The sequence below is a fragment of the Poecilia mexicana genome, unplaced genomic scaffold (assembly GCF_051168715.1).
Source record: "Poecilia mexicana isolate PSO_F unplaced genomic scaffold, ASM5116871v1 scaffold_12, whole genome shotgun sequence".
NCBI lineage: Eukaryota > Metazoa > Chordata > Actinopteri > Cyprinodontiformes > Poeciliidae > Poecilia > Poecilia mexicana.
Window position 1 is genome coordinate 16,080,910 of NW_028263381.1, and position 17,319 is coordinate 16,098,228.

A 17,319-nucleotide genomic window follows, 5' to 3' on the forward strand; every position below is an offset into this window, starting at 1 on the left:
GGTGTGTGGCTATATTTACCCTCCTTCCCTGGCTTGGGAAAGCGGGTAAAAATCTTCAACCCCCACTGTTAGAGGAGTAAAGAAACCCATTTTCAAAAACTATTTCCTACAGTATCAGGCACTGAATAAAAAACAAAACACACAGAAAAAAACAGGCTCAACTGGAAAAACTGAAAACTTCCAACACAGATTTATCTTGCTTTTCATTCAGAGTCAAATTCTGCAGTTTCTGCTCATCACAATCTTCTCTTTCTGGTTCTTGGGGATACATTCAGTATTTGTCGTACTGTTACTGCACAAATAACACTTAGAAACAAGTGTGGAAGCAACAAATAGAAAAATGGACCCTACAAGTTCCTCTGTTGGTTTATCCTTATTTTATTGTGAAGTTGTATGTTGATGGGGAGGGGATGAGTCAGTCTCCCTTCCCCATTGAGCCACATGCCAAGGGCCATTTAAAGCCTTTTGTGCTGGTGGACAGTGGAAAGAAGGCGGCCCACTGGCCCTCGATCAAAACCCGGGTGGGGTGGAGGTGGAGGGCATGTGAAGGTGGGTGTCAAAGGCAGGAGGATCGTTGAGGAGAATAATCAAAAAGCCGTCAGGCCTGTTTGTGGGGGGTGACTGTGCTGCTCAACAGGAGGGACAGATTCAGGAATCCAAGTGTCGGTATTTTATCAGATCAGGAGTAAAAAGAAAGCTGGAATCTTTGTCACAATTCCTGTATTTACAACCTGAAATTGCAAGAAAGACAGAGCATGTAGTCTTTTGATGTGCTTTGTGGGTAATCTTCACCTAAATTAGACATGTTAGCTGTTGGTAATCATTACTTTTGAAGTAATGTCCAGAAACAAGAAAGCTTAAACTACGTGGGCCCAAAGAAGCGCCAATTAAGTATCAGACCATTGCAAAAGATGAATGACGTGAAGAAAAGTTACATCAAACTTCCTGTCTGCTTGAGGTATATTGGTAAAATTTAAAACAAACTTTTTCTCAGACAAAATAAGAAATATAGTTGCAAGAGGATATTGCAGGATCCTCTTGATCCTGCAATAAGAAACTTATTATAGGAACTTTAGACAGGTTTCCCTAGTCGGCTACAGTTGGGGAAAATGCATTTTCCAAATTTTACAGCGGCAGTCTTGTCAAAAAGGCAGAACTGACTCTCAAATTTCATAAAATGATCAGGAACGAAGCTTATCTGCAGCACAGGGAGGTTGTCACACTTGGTAACTCAATAAAAAGCGAGCAGGAGATGAACTAGATTAATATATTTCTTGTCACCCGCTTCCTTTTCATCACTCACTTTCCCCTCCCTGCTACGGCCTGGATCAGTCCTGTAAGCCGAGGTCACCTAAAACACACATTTAAACACAAGATCTGAGACATCTGTGGGGGTTTCTGGCTAAATACTCACCCTCCCCACCTCACTGTACCAAGCTATTCAGCAGTCGGTCCCCTTCCCCCCTCTTTTGGACTCCCTGAGATGAGTGCTCTGTAGACCCCCTTTCTCTCCCTCTCAAACCCAGCCTGAAGTCTGCTATCTCTCTTGCTGTTTGCCTTTTGCATGACAATTATCCTCCCAAGTCCATGGCCCAGGACAATGCTTGTAAGAATGGAGTTTGATGTCTTTTAACCCATTGACTCTGTGGTTGTGGTCTTACAGAGGATCTCTAGTCATGAGCACTGATTCTCAGTGCAAACTGATATCAGAAAATTCAGCATGTCACTAATTGCAGCATTCAATTAGCCACATGCTGAACTTTCTGCTGAATGTTATATAGATATATGAGATTGGGGGGGAGGGGAAACGAAACATTTTGCATGCTTTTTAAAATTGGTTTTCAAATAAAACCTGTCAAGTGTGACAGACATTTATATTCAGCCCAAACTGAGTAAACACTTTGAGGAACAGCCTTTTGCTCCAGTTACAGCTGCACTCTCTTGAAACATGTCTCTACCAGCTTTACACATCTACAGACTGAAAATTGGATCCATTCCTGGCTCAGACCCAGAGTGGATGGAGAGAATCTCTCTATCTATTTTAACTTTGTTCATATAAATATGTTTTGATTGAAACCATTCCACTGAGTTTATGGTTGTTATCCACGGCCTGCACCCCATTTTAAAACCTGCAGACTCAAATCTGCCTTTGACCCATCTTAATATCAACCTTGAAGAAAAAGATTTTCTCTCTGCACGATGCTGCCATCACCATGTTGTAGAAGTTCATTCATATTTTTGTCTCTGTGCACCACAAAGGTCCGTTAGCCAGCTTCAGGACTCTCCCACCCAAACACAGAGGATCTAAAATAACTTCATTTATTTTCATGTAGCTGAGGAGAATTGAAAGGAGGTGGTTTTGAGGTAACATTACAGGACAACTGTAGAAGGAAACCTCCTTGAGGCTGCAAAATATTCCAGCAGGGCAGACTTAACTATAAAATTCCAAATGCCCAAATAAAGGAGTTTAAAATAAAGATAAGACGACTAAAAAGAAGACAGAGAAGGAAAAATTTCAAACCGTCTCTTGCATTGATCAGAATGGGACAGAGATTTAAAAAGGAGTAACAAAAGCAAATGAGGTGGATTAGCAGTGCTTACCAAAAACTGATGTCATTAAAGATTAAAGCTGTGAAATATTGTCTATGCTGCCCACAAGTTGTGTGGTTAGCATATCAGGACAGTCATACGAGTTTCATACAGAAAGCGTCTCCAGTCAGAGGTATCTTCAGGTTGGTTGTAAGACTGACTGCTAACGAGATCTGTCCGGCCCTCAGAAACAGTCTTTGAAGATGATTCGATTAGTTTTGACGACATTCCATTTTCCCTTGTGATAAAAAAAAAAAAAGTTTTTAATTGAACTAAGTTGAATTGAGTAATGGGGTGGCTCAAATCAAACCACAATATTGTAGTAGACTGACCTAGTCAAAGACTTCTACAAAGTGTGAATCTGTAGCTAAGATTTGTTTTTAACACTGTATCATCTTCCTTCTAATTCAACATGATGCACTGCTTTGGATTAGTCTGACATAGAATGCTATTCATGTGCAAAGAGCTTCATTTGGGGGATGAACAAAGGTTTAAGTTTTTTTTTCTTAACCCTTTCATGCATGAATTATGATCCCTTGTGTCAGGTTTTTTTTTTTTTTTTCAATTTTTCTTTTGATTTTCTTAAGGCATAAAAAGGTAGGAAAAACATTTTTGTAAAAAAAAAAAAAAAAAAAAAAAAATTGTATTTTACTTTTTTTTTTAGGTGATCAATTGTAATTTTATCCAAATACAAAGTTGTTATTTGAAAAATACATCAGTAGTATTCTTTAGGGGTTATCTGATGTCACAATATTTTTTTTTACTTGCAAGAGTGGAAGGAGGAACCAGGTCAATTGGCATGCATTTTTTTTTCTCTGTCGGCCATATTGGATTTAACAAAACTAATTTCTTGCATTTGCAGCTGATGCCCAGTAGTTGATGGTGTATTTTATGATGCATTAGTGTCCACTTCAGTGGTCTGTGTGCATTTATAACATAAAAATCCACAAGAAGCACAAGAAAGGGGCTTTTAGATGGCTGTCCACTGTAGTGACCACTATGCATGAAAGGGTTAATTTCTTAGCACTGTTTCATTTGGACTTTCACATTCCACAGTCACACATCACTTCTTTAAAAGCCACAGTGAAATGTAAAAATGCGGAATTTTATCCCACATGCATCAAGCTCCAGACTCACGTACTGTCACCAGGAGACATTCCGGACAGTGGGGTTATTGCACCTGTAGACAGCTTGGTTCTCAGACCAGTTTTGGAGCTTTAGGCCAAATAACACCGATACCACGTACAGAACCAGGGCGAAACTGCTGGCTAGAGTTTGTTTCAGATGACCGAGGGTGTGTGTGCGTGTGTGCGAGAGAGAAAGAGAGAGAGGTGATCAGTGTGGGGTGGAATCAAAGGGTTGAGACTTATTGTTCTAATGTGAAAAGGAGCTAATGGTCGACCATCGAAACTCGGGATCTGAAATCAACGGGGTGCCCCGGGGCCACGAAGCACAATGGCACCCCCCCCTCCTTCCCCGCAGTGCGTCTTCCTGCCGCAATCTGCGGCCAATGACTCGCGCTGGGGGGAGCACCATCTGCAGCGATGGTCCGGCCATCCAGGCCCCTGACTGAGCACCGATCCAAGGTGAATAAGAACTCACCTGAATGAACGACCCATCCATTGGTCTACCACATTACCAATGCAACGACTAAAATATCGACTGTAGTTTAAGAGAAATATTAAATCTTCAAAAAAACCGAGACCAATAGTTGTTGCAAATTTAAATGCAAATTCCTACTGCAGTTTGTATAAAACACATGCATAAAAAATATTCATCCAATTTAAAACAAGCTTATCAAAGCAACATCCTCCTAAACTAATGGCCTAAGTAATGCTTTTTTTGTTGTTGTTGCCAAAAGTAATTTTTCTTTTCATCTTTTGGAAAAAAAGAGGTGGCGACTGTTGTTTTCCCTTTTCTTCTTTCTTTCTTTTTCTTTTCTCCCCCCCCCCAAATTATTATTATTATTATTATTTTTATTTATTTTTTTTCAAAAATACGTCTTAGGCCATTATTTCAGGAGGTTGACGATGAGTGAAATGTGTTCACGGACCACAGCTTTGAATGTTAACATCCTACCTACAGAGTCACCAAAATGTGCCATTGTTTGTTTCTAATTAAATATGTCCCCGAGTAATTAAGTTAGCATGTTTGATAACTGTTCCAGCTTAGGCCCACAGGGTTATCTTTTTTTAATAGATTAATGCAGAGCAAAGCGAAGTATTTTCACAAGGATTATAATATCAAAGCCATTTCCGTAAGAAAGCATAATTTAAACAAATATAGCTTTATAATTCATGAATGAGGAGAACAGTATGGTGTTACAGTATGTATTTATAGTGGAGGTGACCCGTGTCTGCTTAGCATTGTAAATCCGCTAATTTCCCCCCTGTTTTCGGCTGCATCAACTATGTTTCGCCTTAGTGCAACTTAGATTTGCTTTTGCAAAATTTGCGAAGATTCTGTGGAAAATGAACCCCGAAGTTGCCAAAAGACACGCCCACTTCTCTGCGGAAGAATCAAGGTCATTCACGAATGTCCCATCAGCTGTGCGTAATTGTCCGCACCAGCCAATGGGCGCACAGTAGGCCGATCGCCATCTCCCGCAGCCGTGATAAGGAAAACCTGTGGAGCCACCGCAAGGAATGAACATTTCAGTTGAGAGGTGGTTGTGAACACAGGGGTCTGAGGGAGGAGGCCAAAGAGAGATGACAATGTTATCGTTTAGGAAACTTAACACGTTTCTGTCGTCTTAGATTTTTCTTTTCTTTTGTCTTTAGATTACATCAGATGGGTAGCTTTCAAGCGAGCTATTTCTAACTTTTTGAAAATTATTTATATAATTTGAGAGTTACTTGTAAGCAAGATTTTACACTCCCACGAAGATGTCTGACAGATCGCAGACCCCGGAGATCCAAAGTCGACCTTATGACTTCAGTCGGGCTGGCACTTGCAACAATCAGGTTTTGGGTCAGGAAGGCATGGGCAACTCTTCGTGCTTCCAGTTTCATCACCCGGTTTTGCACGACCCGAGTCTGCTTTACAGCAAGCCAGCCTACGGAGGGATCACACCCGCGCCAACCCAAACGTTTCTCCCGTTTCCACACGTCGCCGGTGACTACAGAGGATCCGATCTGCAGGCTGGGGACTTCGGGCAACCAAAGCATTGGTATCCCTTCGCTGCACCCGAGTACACTGGCCAGGTACCCGGCGTGATTGCGGCCACCCAGCCAACAAACGGGAGCCCCCACATAGCCGAGACTCGGGAGCAAATCAGATTGCCCGAGATCAAGACTGAGAAGGACACTGGACATGATTATCCGACCGAAATGAAGGTTCAACAGTATCCGATTCCTGCACCTTCCACAAGCATGACCCATGGAGTCTTCTGCCCACCGAATTGGAACCCCTCCTTCTGGCCCGGGGTCACTCACATCACCCAACCAGGAAGCAATAACCAAAACCCCTCAGCGTCCTCGACATCGTCCCCGTCAACGTCCCCTTCACCTCCAAGCAATGGGACCCAGGGAAACGCGTTTTTCAGCGCAAACGCGAACCAGGCTCCGTCAGAGCCCCAGGCACAGAACACGGCTCCCAACACGCGGAGCAGCGGATCCTCAAGTGGGGGTTGCAGCGACTCTGAAGAGGTAAGTTAAGATGCGCCATAACTGTCTTTTTAATTTGAAACCCAAAGTAAATGTTTACTCGGACTAATGCAATCTAAAAATGTTCCTGTTCTCAGGAGAACCTCACCACTGAAGAACTGGAGCAATTTGCCAAAGAGTTGAAACACAAACGGATTACTTTGGGGTTCACTCAGGCAGATGTTGGCCTAGCTCTTGGTAACCTTTACGGTAGGCTTCCATGAATTGCTTTTCTCCAGAATTTAATTACTGCATGATGCATGTTTATCTTTGAACAGTTCTGTCAAATCTGAATGCTGACTTTTTAGCGACTGACACACTTCATGTCTTGGTCAATGTTCCAACTGCTTTAGAAACTCAAAACTTTCCTAGAAAAAAAGTTAAATTTGTCTTTGTCAACGTAGGCAAAATGTTCAGCCAGACAACCATTTGCCGCTTTGAGGCTCTGCAGCTGAGCTTCAAGAACATGTGCAAGCTGAAGCCCCTTCTGCAGAGATGGCTGGATGAGGCAGAAACTTCGGAAAATCCTCAGGAGGTAAGTACAGCTTGCAACATCTGCCAACTAGTTTGCAAGAAAACAAAAGCTGCATCCATGGCTTGATGGAGCTGGTCTTTTCAGGCTTACAGTAGTTAAACGTCCTGCTGAGCAAACATGAATCAAAGCCATCTGCTCTTGTGATGCGCCACCTAGTGGGAAACCCATCTGGTTAGTGATCACATGAATCTTGAAGTAGGCCACATGGGTTTCCAGTCGAAGTCCAGTCCTGGAGAGCTGCTGTCCTATTTTGTTGTAGGTGTATTGGTGAAGGGATGTATCCTGAAAAAGCGTAAGCTAGCTGGAGTAAAATTCTTTCAGGCTTTAATTTTTCAGATACAGCTGTAATTATCAGTATTTTTTTTATTCATTTATTTTTTCCCAGATGTACAAGATTGAGCGAGTGTTTGTCGACACCAGAAAGAGAAAGCGGAGGACCAGTCTGGAGGGAGCGGTCCGGTCTGCGTTGGAGGCCTACTTCATCAAATGTCCCAAGCCCAACACTCAAGAAATAACCCAAATCTCTGATGATCTGGGCCTGGAAAGAGATGTAAGTGTATAAAAAATGTCAGTAATCTTTTAATTAATGTTTTCTGGAGTTGGCAGGTTGTGTTTTTGATGATTTGCTGTGTGTGGCAGGTGGTGCGCGTTTGGTTCTGCAATCGAAGACAGAAGGGGAAGCGTCTGGCCCTGCCGCTGGATGAGGAGTGTGAAAGCCAGTACTATGAGCAGAACCCTTCACCGTTGAACATGGCCCCTAACCCCGTCCAAGGCCAAGCCTACCCATCCTCCAGCTACACCGGAGCACCTCCTCCAACCCTCTACATGCCCCCGCTTCACCGACCGGATGTTCTGAAACATGCTCTGCACCCTGGATTGGTTGGTCACCTGACTGGTTAAACTGGTGGGTAGTCTCCCTACCAGACTACAGCTTTTCTTCAAGCATCCATCTACACCCAACCTGAGCTGAAAATGGGATCTGATTCCATATTGACTTGATGTGAAACAAGGCAAATATCAAGTGGGAGAGGGCTGTTTCTTTTTGACTATTAAAAAAAAAAAGAAAAAAAAGACAATAAGCCTTAATCAGCGTTTGTAAATCGGTGCCTTTCTTTTCTTGCCTTGTGGATTTTTTTAAACCGTCAGTGTTTTGCAGATTTGTACTTTGTTTTCTGATATGGAGGTAAAGTTATAAGGTTAGACTTTTAATACTGCTGAACCCCAGAGTAGGCTTGACCACAAATTATTCAGTCATGTCTATTTGTGCAATACTTTATCGGAAACTGAAAGCTGGTAACATTAAACTTAGATTTTTTTTTTTTTTATTTGCACAAACTTGTAATCATCACTAACGCCATAAAAATGGGTTTATGGTTTCATGCATTGTAATTTAAAATCAAGAAGATTTTAGAAGTGAAAATGAGTGTTTCATCGGTATTGGCTGCTAATTTTTTTTTTTTTTTTTTTACAAGCTTCTTATTGTAACTTTGATTTTTAGAGTTCTGTGTGCTGTGGTTTGACATCCAGTTCAAGTTAAATTGCTGGGTTTTTGTTTCCTTTTTTTTTTTTTTACTTCAGCTGAAACATTTAAAGAAAATGTTCTTTACTTAAACATGTGCATCAAATCCTTAAGTGCTGTTAAACACGCTAAAGTAAAGTCTGATTTGTTTTGAATCTTATTTCCCTTTGTGTCGTGTTAACCTGAAGAGCTGACATCAGTGCATTTGTAATGTTTACTTTAGCTGTTTTAATGTGAAATTACTAAAATCAACAAAAAAATTCTAATATATTGTGGCAGGGAGATGATCATCTGAAAATGCCTCCCAAGAAATTTACATGTGCTTAAAAGTGAAGCTGCTGTTATGTTTTTCTTTTTTTTTATGTTTGAACATGCAATGAATTGTCTTTTACTTCCAGTAAATTTTTTTCTCATCCAAAACCTGTTTTGTTTTGTTACTTAAAAAGAAAAATCCTTTAATGCATGTTAAAACAGGGGGGAAAAAGTGAAATTTCAAGTGGCTTCCTGCATACTTGCATGGAAGTAAGTTTGGGGTGACAGTTAAATGGGTTTTAAAGACTGGTCTCGTTTTTTGGGCTTGATTCCAATTGGTAAAAGTTTTGAACTGTGGTTCGCTTTATGCCTTGTATCCACAGATCAAACATGTTTCTGGTATGAATGTCAAGTTATGAGGTTGAAGGGCTTTTTTAAATACTGCTGATCCAAGGAGATGGTTTGACCTCAAATCATTCAGTTATGCATATTTGTGCAATACTTTATCAGAAACTGAAAGCTGTTGGCAACATTTATTTTTTTTTTTGCAAAAACAAAAAAGTAGTAAGTAGTTTAAGTGGAAGGATCTGTAACTTATGAGAATTTATTCCAAAGTTGTGTTTTCTTAAGATGTTGCAAAATTAAATTAATTGCAAAATCCACATAGTAATGAGCTGTGCTTTAATAAATGCAGCAGTAAATGTTTTTCTTAAAGTACAAACAGATGTGGAAATTCTGCACTTGTACTGCAGTCATAATGGTGATGCCAAAGATTTAACATGCACAATTTTTTTTTCTTGGGTTTTGATGTTATGACGGTGTGAGATCAATGTAAAATTATGACTAAAGTAGATATCTATACACAACACATTTTCTTTTCTAATAAACCATAAACTATTTAAAAGGAACTTCCACATACTGGCCACTCAGTGCAAAAATATGTTTTCAAACAGATGGCCAGAACTTTATTTTAACCTGAAAATACAATTGATTATCAGCTTACAACAAACATAGTTAATTTGTGGTATTTTGATTTTATGTTGGTAGAAAATATTATTTAACCTTCTGTCCATTAAAATAGACATTAGGCATCAATAGCTGTGTTCTCTGATTGTATTTTTTTTAAAAGGATGGTGGGTGTTGAACATCCATCCATTTTTTCCATTCATTTTCTGTACACCCATGTCCCTTAGTGGGATCGGGAGGATTGCTGGTGCCTCTCTCCAGCTAACGTTCCAGGTGAGAGGCGGGGTCACCCTGGACAGGACGCCAGTCTGTCGCAGGACAACACAGAGACAAACAGGACAAACAACCATGCACACACACACACACCTAGGGAGAATTTAGAGAGACCAATTAACCTGACAGTCATGTTTTTGGACTGGGAGGAAGCCGGAGCCGGGTGTTGAACATGTATGCTAAAATTAAAAAACAAGACTTTTTTTCCCTTTATTTTTGGCATTTGCGTCCACAGATCAGACTCAAATGATGGATAAGAAACAAAATTCTAGTTTAACATGATTTCATCCAGTTAGGCTGGTGCAAGATGTAAAGTCTTTTAAATGAAATGGGCACACTTGAATGCTCAATCTCTTCTAAAATGTAGATTTTGAGTATTCCTGAGTTCTGAGGCAATGATGGGAGGAAAAATTCATTCTCATACATTTTTAAAGGCTTCTTTGAAATAATATTCTATTTGTTTTGCTGTTAAGTTTGTAGTTGACAAACTGGCGAAACAGTATTAAATATGAGTAGAACAATCATGGAGTGGATAAACATTGTGGCTACATTTTCTGAAAAGTACCTGATTTGGTTAGATTTTGGAAGGACGACTTTTGTGCAGGACCTTAATTTTCAATGTTTTAAATAAGCAATTAGTACCTCACCTGCAGTGTGCAACTCATTGGATCTGCTACTGCTGTCATGTTTGCATTCATTTCCTCTTTCTTTCTTTCTTTCTTTCTTTCTTTTTTTTTTCTTTTTTACCACAGACACATGCTAATGCATGTGCTAAATACCACAGCCCCATGCAGCAGTATGTCCTACTTGATATATAATTCCTTCAATAACTCATATTATTCTAAGATTTAAGTTTGTTGCTAAGCTTGCCAGGAATTGACACAAAAAAGATAAAAACACAGCCACATACAGAAGTACACTTTGTAAGCAAATAGTAATTTTATTATTTTTCACTGGGAGTTATCAATAAAGTTAGCTGTTCTAAGGATGTGAGAAACCACAGAAAGGAAGTTCCTCATGGAAAAGACAAAGCGTTTGCACAAACTAAGAAAGACCACAAGTCAAGACATTCTAACTGCTCTGGTTTCCATGTCATTTCCATCTACAGAAAACGAAATGCTCAGTGGTGATCATTAAATAAATAAAATAATTAATGCAATCTGTTGGGAAAACTTTTGAAATTAGTTTATCATTTATATTTTCAATACCTGCAATCAAGTTCATTTCATTTAGTTCGCTGCTGTACAAAAGCATGTGAGAGACGTGGTGGATGGAAACTCTAACCACATTATTCTATGAGAGCTTGAGCTTGATGTTGTCTCACCACAGTCAATGTCTAGCCCTGTTTTGTTCTTCCGTGTTAGTTGGGTTAGTGTGACATACTTTCTGAAAACATTATGCAAACTGATACAGTTTTTGAGGAGTCCAAATGATTGGGTTGTGAAACCTTTCTGCTTTTCAAAATGGTGTTTCTGATCTCAGTTTATTGTGACTCGGTTGCAGGTTCCAAATATTTGTTCAGTCCCAACTAATCAACAAAAGAAATAACAAATGAAAATTCATGGTCTATATCCTTTCTTGTCCCAGGCCTCTAGATCTGAATAAACTTTGTGCTGAGGTAAACTGTTGTACTGTAAACATATCTTGCACAGCCTTTCCCTCCAGTCCCCACGAACTTTCACCTTCCAGTGTTTTTTCCAGTTAAAATATTCCTCATATCGCTTCCTGTCCTCTGCAAGTCTTTGAAGATACTTCCCCAGTTCCCGTACTGATGAAAACTCATCGACATGGATAAAAGAATGTTCTGGAGCCACAGCTTTGTAGTCACTTATTGGGGGTCCCAGTACCACTGGTACAGCCCCTCCTTTGTAAGCATTATGCCACAGCTTCTCAGTCACATAATCTTTTGCCAGAGAGTTCTCAAAAGCCAAATAAAAGTAGCAGCGAGAGATTGTTGGTAAGAGGTCTTCAGAGGAGAGCGGCATTTTATTCCAACCTCCATAAACCTTCACAGGAACCGTGGCACTGAGCTCTTTGTAGACTTGGCTTCTTCTGTGGTGGTTCCTGTAGTTGCTGACCACCCAGCAGACCAAAGAGGTCTTATTTATATGGCTGTCCTCCACCAGGTTACTTTCAGTCTCCAAAGGCAGCAGCTCACCATAAGGTATGGTCACATCAGCGTCTCTCCTGTAGGAAATGGTCGTGTTGAAGACATTTGCAAACTTCTTCAAGTTTCCGTTGTGAGCAGGAGACTCCAGTGACATCCAGGCCCATCTCTGGCCTTGTGGACGTGGGAGTTCGGTTGGAAGCTGCTGACTTCCCTGTATCAGTTCTCTGTTGTGGAACACCACAACATGAGCTGAGGAGAACAAGGAGCGCTGATCCACCAGTGTACAGTTTGGTATTTTGTACAGATCCAAGCACACATTTCCCTTAAGGGTTAATGTGTTGCCAAAAGGCCAGTACCAGATGAGAATGGTCACAGTCCCACTGCTTCTTGAATAACTGAAGTAGGATAATTGAATTTCTTTGGGTAATCCATAATACAAGATAAAAAGCAAAGCCACAATAGTGCAGAAGATGATGCCATTCTTGATGGATCTGACCTCCATCTTTTTAGCAAGATCAGTTTCCTGTTTGGAAAAAAAATACCAGTTTTAGATCTGAAGTGTACTGTGCCATATATCTTGCACTTTTTAAAAATCAAATTACAACCACACACTCAATGCTTTTGGCAGAATCTGAGACAAACACAAACTATTTAATAATTTAGAAGTACCAGGAAGAGCAGACGTGCTTTTCAAAATTTTTGAACAATAAAAATCTGAACTGTGCAGTCAGTATTTGTATTCAGCCTTTCTGATTTAGTACTTCATATTTTATTCATTTCATGATACTCTCTTCCTAAAAAAAATTATGTATCATGTTAAATTATTCCTTCTTCAGAAACATATCTGGAGTTTTGCTTTGATTTTTTCATGAATATTTGAGAAATCCTGAAAGGTGCATTTCCACTGGTATGTTTTGTACTAACTGGTTAATGTTTGGTTCAGTTTTACCACAATTACTAAGCTTGCCTGGCACTCAGTATTGTGGGCAGGATGTGAGTGCGCAACAGCTGTTGTCACCTCTCTGCTGGTGTCTGCAGTGACACTCAGTAATAGAAAACATCGAGGTTCTGGTTCTGATGGACTCAAAACCAGATATTTCATTTTTTCCTATAGAAATTCTTTGCTGGCCCAAGTATAATGACAAAGACTCAGATCTGCTGATTATTTCACTATAAATGTAATTACATTACATCCTTTTGGCTTGAGGTAATATCAAAAGACATAAACCGATACCCATATGGCACAGTTACTTTGGAAAAGTAACTTTAATCGGATTGCTGATTACTCTTTGAAAGTGTAACTTTGTTAAACTACTGACTACTTGATTTGAAAAATAACTAAGTTACATTAAAAGTAACTTTTTTAGTTACTTTCAGCAGCTGATAACAACAACGTTCCGCCACCTGTGAAAATTACATTGATCTTTGCCAATACTTAATTGGAAGTTATTTTATAATGTGTCTCCACTTATGTTTTACTGAAGGGGAGATTATTCAATGGTTACAACAGCATAAAAAAAAAACTTTAGTAATTTATGCATGTTTTTGTGTGTTCCAGTATTGTCTGGAAAACTATAAATAGGATTCTAGTCCATAATCAGTAACCATGAATACGCTTGGCACGGCAGTGTGTATACTTTACACAACACATTGCAATTTTCCATCATTTTCTAAACCTGCAAAATGAATTTAATTCACCAGTCTGTCCAGCTAAGCTAAATACAATAAACATGAAGCCTAGCGAAAGCTTACATTTGAATTAAATTAAGAATTTTTACCACTGTTATTCGGCTCCTGTCTAACCACTGCAAACAGCTGCAGAAAAGCAGTAGTGAGAATATATGATCAAAAGACAATAAAAAGATGCTAAAAGTAAAAACAGATATGCGTAAGCTATGTGAAAAGTGAGACCTCATAAATAACTCCTACCTGTATGGATTGTTGATTCCTCATCTTGTGAAGATCCTTTCACCTGTAGACGATGTGAGAAAAGTGCCAAGCTGATGATTGCAGTAGTTGATGTTGGTGAAGGAGGAAATGAGTCACAACCAGACACAAGCCTGAGCCAGAGGAGTAAATTGTCCTAAATGTTTAAAAAATGTCCTGCATGACACACTTTCACATAGCTCAAAGGTTTTCTGTATGTCTGTGAATGAGTTTTACCATATACTTAAACAAGCTAAGTCTAATCATTGTTCTATTCTTATTGATACACATAAAGAGTTGCTTCTAGTAGCTATAACAGATTACTGTAGTTCTCACATTTTGCCTTCTGTGTACCATCCAGGTCCTTTTACCAGTTCCGGGATCCAACCAAGACCCCTCAGTGTTATTACCTTGAGAAATAATGAGATTTAGTCAAATATAAAACAGGCTTTAGTATCAGAAATGTTCAAATGTTACAAGTTGTACAAATGGAGCAGATATTCACGGTCCAGCACTCAGATTCACCTTCACCTTCGCTACAATGAAACAATCTTTGCTTCATCTGGTTTGCTTCATTTGCTTCATTGTAGCGAAGCAAAGATTGTCGTGCGAGTTCTGTTTTTTTTTTTATTCTTCTCCTCCTTCTGTGCCCTCCCTAGAGGGTAATGTTAACCAGTTTCATTTTGTTTTTGTGTGACAGTTGCCAGTCTTATGAGCTATGTGTGCATGTAAACACATAAAAGATAGAGGAAAGAAACATGATCATTTTATCCATATCAGTACAAACCAAACCAAACCAAACCCAGACACTTGTAAAAAAAATGAACGTTGTTAGGTGTCTCACTAAAGCCTTGGGGACTACAGAAAAAACTGTTTCAGCAAGCAATGCACTATGAAGCTTATCTTGAAATCGCTGTGTGGCTCTTTGCAGTGATGATGAGTTTCATTTAGCTGAACTGGTTTTGCCACCCCTGCCCTAGGGACATACCACAGCATCTGAATGACATACTTAGCTTCATCAGTTTTACTGACTTGTCAAAATCCCAAACAGCATCAGACCAACACTCTACCATCACCATTTTTAAGTATCCATTAAATGTCGTTTTTGAAAAACACTGTGTCAGTTTTTGCACCAGATGTAACATGTGAAAATCTGTTTTATGACCTGACACAAAATCTGTAGGAGAGCAAATACTTTTTCACAGCAGCATAAGGTTTGTTTGTTTGGTCTACGTTTATGCACAGGGAACTTCTTATGAACAAATTCTCACCCCCTTATTACTGCAGACTGTGCAACAATTAGATGTCCTGTTTACAGTTGTGGGCACCTGTGCACTGGTTGTCTGCTGCTCCTCCAGAGTTACCAAAAAGGGTCTAGCCAGGTCTGTTAGTTTTAGTCGACAGATGCAAATTATGTCATAATCCTTCTTCTTTGGATGATAAATAGTTCAGTGCTTAGTTAAATTAAGAAGAGGGTACTCAGAAATGGATATGACTAAGGCTTCTGCATGAGTCTTTAAAAAACTGTGTGTCAATATCCTGATCATGTTTGACTTTTGAGCTTTTGGGATCGGCAATCTCATCGATACATCTCTCTTTTTCTCTGTATGTCTATCTCTGTTATTTTTTCCTTACTCAAAATGATGCAGATCCTCATTTATAGGATGTGTTAGAATATGAGAGAAAGAAAAGCTTTGTAATTACTGATCCACTATTTAAAAAGCACTTATTAAAGTTATTTGTAACAACTTTTGGATTTTTAATCTAAACATTATTCACAGTTATTTCAAGAGACTTGCGTTCTCCCTTACCATTTGCATTCTCTAGAGATGAGATGTTGGCTTTTCTTTGTCCATATTTATAACTCAGTAAACTTCAATCTATCAGTCTAGATCTTAAGTATTTCTCGAACCTCTAAATTTTAACAAGTTTATTCAGTTTTCATCTAATTTGTTCCTCTTTTTGGGTCTATGCTTCCCCCTGCAGGCAAAGATGATCACTGCTTTAAATTGATTGATAACTCACAATTGGCATCTACTGAGTTAAAGCCTCACTCAATAGAGGCTTTCACTCAATATTCACCTGAATATTAATATTAGTATTAATATTCAGGTTAACTTACACACAACTGGACATTGCACAGTGATCTTGTGAACTCTGTGTCTTTGTTCTTCCACTTCACATTTGTTCACCCGACTTGTGTTTATCAAAATAAAATCCCAATAAAACACCTTGAAGTTTATGGTTATAATGTGAGACCGTTTCAAAAAGGCTCTTACACATGGCCAGGTGAAATGAATTGGATTCAAGTAGCTGAAATACGATTCCTTGGTGGGGCTTGGAGATGGAAAGTAACAGAGGGTGAGGAGCTCTGTTATCATTTTGGAACTGGTCAGACTTGAAGTGATGGGGAGCCCATCTTTTTCCAGAGGTCACAAAGCACCTCTCGACTGTGTGCATCCATGGATTTCAAGCTAGAGCAGCAAAATGGAGAGAAGAAAAACCACCTGACTGCCTGTCCTTGCCATTTAACTAAGTAAAACAAGGGTTTTGAATATAATAGAAACTATAACTTATGATACTGTGAGCTAAACCTGGTATGAAAATACATGCTTGTCTTTTTAAATAGTAGATCTTCACAAGTTTTCAGTTGATTTTACATCTGCTTTGCTTAGTCTCAATATAATTTTCAATAAAGCAGCAAATGAATGGAAACTGAAGAAGCCTTTGACTTTATGTCGATTAGCTCCACCTACTGGTGGAAAAAGAGATAGCAGTTTGTAACGTCTTTTTCCCACATTATGATACAAGACCGTATCATAATATATATTTGTTCTCTTTTTATATACCTTCTTCTAAACAGCACAACTTTATTATTATTAATAGTTATTTTAGTTATTTCCCCCCTAACTAAGCACAATTTCTGGTCAACCACACCATGACTTTTGCAGAAACGGGTTTCAACACTTTCAAAAATAAAGGAACATGTCAGCAAAAAAAAAAAAAAAAAAAAAAAAACTTTAAAAATTTTCACCTTCAGTGTTGAGCAAGTTGTAGCCTCATTAAATGAGTAAAAACATATGTGGTGAGAGCCAAAGTGCCACACAACATATGAATCATTAGTTAATTTATTTATATAATTGCAAATTAATTTAGCAAGTAAATAAAAAAAAAATATATGTGTGGTTTCAGTCAATTAACTTTGCTAATAATTAAATTAACAATTAAAATTAAACTAAACAAACCCACATTTTAAAACGTGTGAAATTCACCCATCCATCTATTATGCTGTTATACCTGGTGGAGTTGCGAGGGGTCCTGGTGCCTCTGTCCAGAGGCGGGGTAAACCCTGGACAGGTTGCCAGTCCATTGCAGGGCGTGTGCAAAATTCATTATTTGAAATTGGACTGGAAACCACATCCAATATTTTATTATCTCTTTCATTATCATGGTCCCTGAGCCGCAATGTGTCATAAAATATTGCTGTAGCTGGTCAACACTAACA

At 39.1% G+C, this 17,319-nt stretch overlaps 2 protein-coding genes across 4 annotated transcripts; one reads left to right on the forward strand and one right to left on the reverse strand.

Moving 5' to 3' along the window:
• Positions 1–5,205: 5,205 nt before the first annotated feature.
• On the forward strand, positions 5,206–8,707 carry pou5f3 (POU domain, class 5, transcription factor 3). Its single transcript, XM_014987955.2, has 5 exons — positions 5,206–6,236; positions 6,332–6,443; positions 6,638–6,768; positions 7,154–7,318; positions 7,408–8,707. The coding sequence occupies exons 1-5, from the start codon at positions 5,475–5,477 to the stop codon at positions 7,666–7,668; spliced, it is 1,431 nt and encodes a 476-aa protein (XP_014843441.2). The 5' UTR covers positions 5,206–5,474; the 3' UTR covers positions 7,669–8,707.
• A 1,986-nt stretch (positions 8,708–10,693) lies between these two features.
• On the reverse strand, positions 10,694–14,439 carry fut7 (fucosyltransferase 7 (alpha (1,3) fucosyltransferase)). Of its 3 annotated transcripts, none has more exons than XM_088011009.1 (4): positions 14,340–14,433; positions 14,151–14,224; positions 13,818–13,860; positions 10,694–12,411 (listed from the first exon to the last, which is right to left on the reverse strand). In XM_088011009.1, the coding sequence occupies exons 3-4, from the start codon at positions 13,839–13,841 to the stop codon at positions 11,338–11,340; spliced, it is 1,098 nt and encodes a 365-aa protein (XP_087867135.1). In that variant the 5' UTR covers positions 13,842–13,860; positions 14,151–14,224; positions 14,340–14,433; the 3' UTR covers positions 10,694–11,337. The 3 variants fall into 3 exon arrangements, with proteins under 3 accessions (XP_087867135.1, XP_087867136.1, XP_087867134.1); XM_088011010.1 differs by having other exon boundaries at positions 13,818–13,948; XM_088011008.1 differs by having other exon boundaries at positions 13,818–13,971; positions 14,151–14,439.
• Positions 14,440–17,319: the final 2,880 nt, after the last annotated feature.